General features: G+C 38.1%; 1 protein-coding gene across 1 annotated transcript; it reads right to left on the bottom strand.

The window, feature by feature from the left end:
* Nucleotides 1–4,310: 4,310 nt before the first annotated feature.
* On the bottom strand, nt 4,311–6,435 carry LOC104421914 (glycerol-3-phosphate acyltransferase 5). The gene is made up of 2 exons (XM_010034080.3): nt 5,716–6,435; nt 4,311–5,511 (listed from the first exon to the last, which is right to left on the bottom strand). The coding sequence occupies exons 1-2, from the start codon at nt 6,262–6,264 to the stop codon at nt 4,591–4,593; spliced, it is 1,470 nt and encodes a 489-aa protein (XP_010032382.2). The 5' UTR covers nt 6,265–6,435; the 3' UTR covers nt 4,311–4,590.
* Nucleotides 6,436–9,467: the final 3,032 nt, after the last annotated feature.

The following is a 9,467-nucleotide window of genomic DNA, read 5'->3' as shown; positions in this document are numbered from 1 at the left end:
GATGAGAATGTAAACATATATTTAAAAAATCAAGAGTAATGTTTTTGAAATAGCAACATCATTATTCATATTACATGTATTTATCACTATCTAAAGTGATCTAATCTAATATATTATATAAAAGTGAATTTTTGACATTAAATGCATTAGAATTACTTGGAAAATGTCACCTAAAATGTTTTTTTCCAGAAAGAGTGAAAGTTTACAAGAAAATCTCTTGACAATAAGTGGTAAATAATGGACCAATGAGAATGAAAACATATCTTGATAAAAATCATGAGGAAATGTTTTAAATGTTAACATAGTTATGGATATTACATCTATTCGGTAATATCTAAGGAGACAATTGTTCAAAAAGCCTTAACCTATTGCATTTTATCTAATTCAGTCTTAAACTTTTCAATATTACCAATTAGGTTCATCTGGCTAATTTTAATCATAAATTGTTGATGTGGACGCCTATAGTGTCACGTAGAACAACCGGTGCTAACATATACAATTTGTTTCTAATTTTTTCTTAAAATTGAATATTTTAGTATTTTTCTTTTTCTTTTTTTCTTTTCCTCTTTATTTTTTTTTAACCAAGTTTGGCGAGGGTTTCTAGCCAAACCTTCACCAACCACAGTGAGGCCCGATGACCCTCGTCAAACATTAGGCAAGGGCAATGAAGGTTGATTGGCCCTCACTTGTGATTGGTGAGGCATCAACCTTCATTGGGCTTGGAAGGAAAAAAAAAAGGAAATGAAAGAAAAGAAAAGAAAACAAGAAGAAAAGAAAATGGTGAAGAAAAAAAATTAAAAAAAAAGTATAAAAAAATTCTAAAGTTTTAAAAAAAATTAGAGAAATTGTCCATATCATCGTCTATCATGCCATGTAAGATAGTCAATGTCAAAGTTAGCAATTGCCAATTAAAATTGGTTGAATAGACTTAATTGGCAAATTGTTAAATGTCTATGACTTAATTAAAAAAAATTGAAAGGTTTATAACTAAATTAACAAAAATTCAATAGGTTTAGAACTTTTTGGATAATTTTCTAAGTATCTAAAGTAATAAGTAATAATATTGACTCTATACATATGTGAAAATGATTATATCTCAAATTTCACAAAAAAAAAAGAAAAGATTCCATTATTTATGATAGGTGAGCTAACAGATTTATTGAAAAACATACTAATATATTTATAAAATAATATGAAGAGAAGAAATGACTTTATTGCTCACAATAGAAAAACATCATAGAGATTAAAATTATTGTGATTCCATACAATACAATATGTTGTCAAACACAATATTAGAGTTAATGTTACTTGAAGGATAACTACTCAAAATGAAATGACTAAGCCATAAAATCGAATTAAATAGAAATAGTTCCTGATAAATTCAATTTCTATAAAATATGACGTAGGATATGTTTGGTACAATGTAGAGTGAATTTATATGTAAGCCAAATGACCCTATAATATTCAATTATCTTCCAAATGACAAATATTTTTTGAAGTGATTTTTCTCTTATAATTGTATAGTTATTGTCACTACTAACTTTGGAAATACTTTTTTCTCTCTCGACATGCAGAGCTCACCCTCTATCGTCAAGGGAGTTTGCCCTAATCAACCCCCATCTAAAGATGTTTCTTCATAATCCATTGCCCCTTCTCTCCCTCAAAACTTCATCCTTCTGCTCGTGAATGAATTTCTTCACGGATCTCCGCAATCCGGTCTGGGGACTCGTAGTGTTTGTATTTCCTTTTTGCCTTGCTCGAATTGTGCCCGCACTCAAACCCTCTCATTCCCCGTTTCATCGCCAGTGACTCATCTCTATTTATCCTTGCAACACTGCTACTTCCCTGTCTCACTGCATGCTGCATTTGTTGCCATCGCGACTTCTCCCAATCTTGCTCAGAACCTCAATTTCATGGACGAGAAGGATTTGGAGGAAGATTCCCGCCTCGCTGCTCTCTGCAACAGGTGAGGCTGACTTTGCGCTACTCATAAAATTGAAGTTTGGGATGACCTACAGCCGTTGGAGAAGATTGAGGAATGCAAGCTCATCTTAGTGGGTAAAATTCTGTCAAACCCTTCAGTAAACTTCCAGGCATTACAGAACACGCTCAAATGAACATGGCGTACAGAGCATGTAGAATTCACACAACGCGATATTGGCCTATACGTTGCAAAATTTAGATCTATAGAGGAGAAACAAAGAATTCTAGATGGAGGTCCATGGTGTTTCGCTAGCCACTTGATTATATTAAAGCCATGGCTTCCTAATACACCTTAGCATTGTTATGATTTCTCAACATATGCCTTTTGGGCTCAAATATTTGGCTTATCTCTAGAATGATGCTATGAACAAATGCTAAGTAAAGCAGTAAGGCATGTTGGGAGTTTGATTGCTGTTAAAGTAGACACAAAGGAAGGTTCCAATATCAAGGCAGGTAGAGTTAGGGTGGAAATAAATCTATCGCAACCTTTAAAAACAGGGCACCTAATTCGTATTGAAGGAAGAAATGCATGGCTGGACTTCCGATATGAACGCCTCCCACATTTTTGCTATTCATGTGGTTGGCTCGGCCACTATGCCACATACTGTCAAGAAATTCCCCTTACCGAAGCAAAAATGGAAGGTAAGGAAAAAATGGCTTTTGGCCAGTGGTTACGTGTATAATTCAAAGAACATAGTCCTTACTGGCTTACCTTTTATGGTGATCAAGATCGCTCCGCAGAGATAGTTGATGTGATACCCGAGACCCCTCCTTTTTTTATTAGTAAGGCGCATTCACATCGTCGCAACAGCAATACATAAAGTCGAAGAGTGGATAGCAAACCGTATCATTCAGAGGAAAAACTCACCTGATTTGGAAACTATCGTTGCGGTTTTTTGGCAGATCTGGAAAGCTCGGAACAGGTCCGTTTTTTGCAATCAACAACCAGATCCAATCCTTGTTGTTGAAGCCGCTCTTGCTCAAGTTAAAACGGCTCAGGACCTCCTCCATCTCTCGAATGGACCACGCTGCAACCCCTCCGATCGCAGCAATTTTTGGTAGGCCCCTGATCAAGGTATATTGAAGATCAATATTGATGGGGCTTATATCATGGACAATATAGAAGTATCTGTAGCATCTATATGCCGTGACCACTCTGGAAAGATGTGAGAAGGGTTTACTAGGACTGTACCTGCTTCTTCAACCTTGCAAACCGAAACACAAGCTCTGATCCTCACCCTACATCACTTATTGCAGCAAGGGAACATCGAAGTGCATCTTTAGATCGATTCTGATTGTCTTCTGTCGGTAGACTCCATCAACAACAACCAAGATCCTCCATGGGAGATACACTCCCTGCTCGCCGAAGCTGCCTCTCTCCTTCGCCGCTTCTCTTATCTCCGGTTTAGGTTTTGCAAGAGACAGACCAACTTCGCGGCATACTAGGCCGCAAAAGCCAATAGTAAGGGCTCTCTTCTACCTAATTGGGCCCAATTCGCCCCCCACCCCCCTCCTTTTTGATCTTTTTCTTTCAGACGCATTAGCTGCAAGTTGTAATATCTTTTCCAGTTAATAGTTATTTTCTTTCTGTCCAAAAAAAAAAAAAAAAAAAACTTTGGAAATACTATTTGAATATATGTTGAATGTGCAAGAGTAGAGAAGCAGTTTTGATAAACACAATTTCCAAAGAGAAAAAGAAAATTTGTATAAAACCCATGCGAAGCACGGGCAAATATACTAGTATATATAAACTTAACTCCTCTCATTTATTGTAACTGTCAATTACTTAACCCCATATTTTTCTAACTAGCCGCGTAGCGGGCATCACTACGGTGTGATCTTCAATTTCGCCGAAGTGTTTATTGATGGCGGGCTTTCTTCATAACTACTTGTTTCAAGATATTGGCACTTTCCTTCCCGACCACCAAAGTTTAAACTAATAAATTAATCTTTATTTTTCTTTGATTTGCAAACCAAATTGCGGATGTATTACCAAGAGCTTGCAATGTCGCAATTCATGCTAATTGTACATATACATGGAGGATTTGCTTGGTTAGGTCTTGTAATTTCCAAATTTGTAAGTAGAATATGTTGTATCTGTTTTCTTAACCATTTGGAATTTAAATCTTGGACAATGGACATCACTTGTAAATCACGTGACGGGTCTCCACCTTTAGTCAAGATTAGGGATAGAATTCTCGCAGCTTGCTTCATCATAGCGTCCTTCTGTAACCCATCTTTGTCGCGAATGATCATACAGTAGAATTAATTTAATATTCAGAAGAATCGCGCTACCTTCCTCCACAGCCAGTAATCGCGCAATTAAATTAACCAAAAATGCGTGTACTGCTTACATGGTTACAATAATCTGAAAATTGCAATGATAAGCATATCCAGGACATGTGTTCAAGTAATATATATGCACATACATTTATTTGGCAATTCCAGAAATAATAATAGTCCGAGAATAGAAATACAAAAAAATTGCCGTAGGCAATCCCGTCCATGCATGTCACTAAAGGGCAAACAAAACACCACTTATAAGAAATATACAAACGAAATATAACCCAAAAGGAAACAAAAGAATATGGTTCATATTTCCCTGTCTCAGAACTGTATGAAGGGCTTGAATGTGCTTACCACCTTCCTGATCTGATCAAGCAAGGAAGTGTAGGAAACGGTTCCATCGTTTCCAGCAAGAACCCTGTACTTGTCCTTTCTAGTAAAGTTCGTGCACTCGAACCCCAGCGTTGCGGCTAATATTCTCTGCACGTAATTCGCGACGTCATAAGGGCTTTTCCCGGCCGAGCATGTCGCCTCAACCGGCAATTGGTTCAAGAACGTGACCTCATAGATAGGCCTAGGGTTCATGAAGAAGAAGATGGGGTCCATCCCCTTCCAACCCCTCGCTGTCGTTGCGTGAAAGAACCCGACCCTATAGTTCATCGCCACGGGCACTATTCTATCGGTTAATTCCGCGAAAAGAGGGCTGAATCTCAAGAGGAAGGGTTCTCTGCATGTTGTTCCCTCTGGACAAACTATTAGATCGCCCTTCGATAGTTTTTGTTTGATCTTTTGAGCATCTACTTCACGAACTCTTGTCAATCGGACAGTCGGAATGGGCGATAATATCTCAGATAACCTGGAGATAGAGTAGGTTAGTGCCGGGATTCTACGTCCTAAGACGGTGGACAAAATAACGGGATCCATCAGAGTGCGGTGCGTGCAGACAAACAACAAGCCGGTGCTTCCGCTTGATGGCGATCTTGGTGGTTTGCCTTTGACGACGATTTTCCCTCCGAAAATACGGGAAACGTAGGGCATCATCTGTAAGGGGAAAATTATTCCGATGGTAATGCGGATAATCGCAAGGATCATGCCGAAAGGAATCCACAGGAGGATCAAGAGCGCAGTGGATGGGGTTGGGCGCTTCACTAGTCGACCATCGTGGAAGATCACGGGGTGAGGAAAGAGATGATGCTGGTTATCGTGCTCCTGAAGATTGGTGAAGGGCGGATGCAACTCTTCCTGAAAAGAGGAAATCAGTTTTATTTCGATAGAAGTACATCGTAGCGAGTAGATCATATATTTTAATTTGAACATAGGAAATTAGAGTAAAGATATGATTATATGCAAGTAGAAGGAAAATATGGCAATACTATATAAATTGTCTTCATCGTTCCCAAACTACTGAGAAAGTCGGATGGATCGTCATGAAGTAGAAGAACTCACCTTGCATAGCGATAAAACCAAAGAAGAGGACGATGGCCTACGTAACCCTAAAGTCGGCTGTTCACCGTCAAAAAACTTCTTGACATTATCGACGAAGTGCTTGTTGTCGCCCTTAGTGAAACCAGTTGCATATCCAAACCGATTCACAATAAGCTCGCTCCCAATCACTTCGTCGGCTTGCAAATGCTCCTTTGCAAACCTCTCTACCATGACTCTCGGCATTTTTGTCACCACCACTCTCTTTCCATGTAAGCTGAGCACCCGCCAAGCACTCATGTTCAAGTCATCCATGAAAAACTTGGGCAGGACGGCTCTCGCCACTGATCTGATCTCGGACTCGGGCACCGCAGCCATCGCTACGAAGGTCATGACCTTCAGCCCGACATCTTCCTTCCCGAATGCATTGAGCAGCCAAATCACAGGCCACAGTAACAACAGCAGCCCGAAGCGTACCATACCAGACGCTTCGAACGCCACCAGCATGAAGTAAGAAAAGGGATCCGGATCGTTCAAAAGAGTCCCTTCAAGCTCGGAAACGACCGACGCCATTTCGAATTCTCGCTTTTGCAGGATAATCAGCCTTCTATTCGTAGTTTAACACTTAGAAATGGTGATTTTGATCTTTGCTTAATGGGCTAGGCTAAGGAATGAGGATAGGCAGTAGGGTTATGAGACGATGGGGATGAAATTGCAAATCGCTATCGCTATTGACTTCGTATGTTCAAGAAAGGAATGAGGCGGTTCATCAGCTCGAACCACCTTATATAGCGTTTCAACTCAGCCTACGCATTGTCCGGCTTGGTCAATCAATGGAAGGTTTCGTGCCACGTTTTCGCGACATATTTGATTAATTTAAATCCAGCAACTTGGTCTGAAATTAGGAAGGGCTTTTGTAACCCAGAGAAGAAATCGAAATATATATAATAAAATTAGGAAATCCCCTTTAATTAATTAGCTCGTTCCACGTTTACGCGGAGCAATGGGTCTTAGATGAATCTATTAGGTTACCTAGATGTAATCGACGAGAATGTGGTTACCTACACACTATTTCAAGGTGGTAAGGTTTCAAAAAAGTTTTATCAACTTGTGACCACTATAGCCTCCACGTTGTTGGATGGGAAGCGCCTTAATATTTTTCGCACGTGGCTATGAGATCTCTGGATTTGTCCAGCTTCGTCCCCGACTTTGCTCCCGGAAACAAAGAAAGAGTTCAATTAGAATGACTTTTCTTTAAAGTTGTTAAGCCAGGCCGTTGTCTCCAAAAACTTAAACCGTTAAAAACACAGGTTAATCATATATATATAACTTACTGGTTTTAACGGCAAAGTAGAAAAATATGCAGAATAAAGGTAATTATGCAGGGTCAAACTGAGAGTGATGTTAAGATGAACTCTTTGCTTGTATTTGATACTAGGTAAGATGAATCGTTTTTCTCAGACTTAAGCCGATATAAGACGGAACAACAATATATATTAGTGGATATAATTATTAAGGAAATTACAGAATTTTTTTGTAACCCAGGAACCTTCATGCGCCGCTTCGCGGTGGAGTAAACCCTGGAGGGAGTGAGTCACCACCACCCTTGCTCCCCAGGTAAGTCGTGGGTTCCTTTCTAATAAGGCAGACGACATAGGGATTCAAACACTGGACCTCTCGTGAAATGAACTAGCGCCCAATCACTACGCCGCCATCATGGGTGGTGAAATTACAGAATTTGATAATGACTTTAAAAAAAAACCATAATATAATTTCGGAAGTTGATTGCATATAGTGTATAACATATTGTTTTCTTAACAAATGGCTATCCAACACTCTCTGACTTGATGCGGTTGATTACATCATGTGAACGAGTTGTCACATAATATAAGAATAATTATAATAAAAATCCCAAACGTATTATACAAATCACAATTTAGTATTAATCTTTTCTTATAGTTTTCGATTTTTTCAATTTAGTTCTAAATCTTTTGAGTATTTCTCAATATAGCAATTCCAATCAATTTTGGCCGATAAGTACTAATGTAAACGCTGACTATCATATGTGGCACGACTAGAGGTAATATGAATAATTTTTTTTATAAGGTTTTGCTAGCATAATAGTCTTTGAACTACTGTTAGAATAACAACATCTTGAGAGCTACAAATTCTTCAAGGAATAGATCTTACAACAATTTTTAATTATTATTTATTTATTTATTTATTATTTGCCCAAAACCAGCTATTATCCTAACGGTAGATTAAAGATAGTCACATGAGCATTTATCTTTTTTATAATCTCAAATTACAACAATTTGAGGTAAATATAGCATGGGTGTATCAATTTGCAATGTGCCATGGATATATCAATTTAAGGTTTTCTTATGACATAAAAATTAGTTCGGGGTAAATGTAGCTCATGTATATCAAATTAGGGTTCTTTGTGGTATTAACCCAAAAAAATGTGAATTCATATGTAAATATTTGTATATTATGAAAGGTTTTAATGTTTCATTTACGAAGAAATTTAATTTCGCCTATGGCAAAATTTAAATTAAGGAATAGTAAAAACTACTCCAACATTCAACCTGGTTAATTCGAATTCACTCTTCCTAGGAAATTAGTTTTCTCCTCCCTTCCCTATATACATATTTGCAGGCAATTTATGTACTCTCAGCAGCCGCCGCTAGGCGATCGACCAGGTGGTGAAGTGGTTGAGCATGGAAACGTTGACCATGAGGGGGAAAAAAAGAACTCTTCTAGGGAGCCGTAGCGAACTGGACCGTCTTCATCCAATAATGCATGATATTAAAGAAAGAGTGGAAATCATCGAATATGGGGCAGTAGATATAGGTGAACTAAGTTTTTTCTTTTTGGTCTGGAGGTGAACTAAGTTTGGCAGAAGTTAGAACTCAACCAGGTTCACATGGTTTATTAACTTGAGGGACTGCTTAAATGCGTGTTGATGTTTCTCGTTCAAAGATTCAATTAGAATCATTACAATCGCGACTTTTTATGAGAAACTAAAAGTATAGACATTATCTCCTGTAAATACTAGCCATGTGCAGGAATGAGAGGACTATAGCATCTATTGAGGAGTAGCCGAGTGCTCAAATAGATTTAGACAACCAAATGTTAGTGAAAGAAAGGGTTAGATAGAGCTTGAACCAACTAATTACTAAGTGCTCAGCGTGTTCTTAATTCAATCCTAAGTAACTTTCGAAGTGTAATAGTCCACTTCGACAAGGGAGGGATTGAGTATTAGGGTAAGATTGCCTAAACAAGATTTTTAGAAGGTGAAGCAGGTAGAAATGAACTCATATTGAACAGGGGGAGAGTGTGTGTGGGTTTTACATGTGAAACCATCATATTGGACAAGTTATAAGTGATAATACTGTGAGTGAGTTAAGCCACTGTGCCACAATATGGTATTGGAGTACAATTCTCTATAGTAGATGTGTGATTTAGGGATGAACCATACAAAAACTGGTCAAGGGCAGAGAGTGATTGTCATGGCAAGAAGGCCTAAGTAAAGTGCAGTTCAAAGTTGGCTTCTAAAATGACGAGTGAGCAAGAAATAAAAAATAAAAAAAATTGCACACCTACTAGGAAGACAGTATTTCTAAGTACATGTGAAATAGAAATTAAACTACAAGAACTTTTTTATGCAAGAAGAATTCGGCATTTAAATTCCAATATTAAGTGTACTTGGATGAGAGTACAATCAAAACACGACTTTCTAGGAACGCATTTACCTATATGTTAAAGGATTAAAC

Source organism: Eucalyptus grandis, chromosome 3 (genome assembly GCF_016545825.1).
Source record: "Eucalyptus grandis isolate ANBG69807.140 chromosome 3, ASM1654582v1, whole genome shotgun sequence".
NCBI lineage: Eukaryota > Viridiplantae > Streptophyta > Magnoliopsida > Myrtales > Myrtaceae > Eucalyptus > Eucalyptus grandis.
This window is presented reverse-complemented; position numbering and strand designations above follow the sequence as displayed.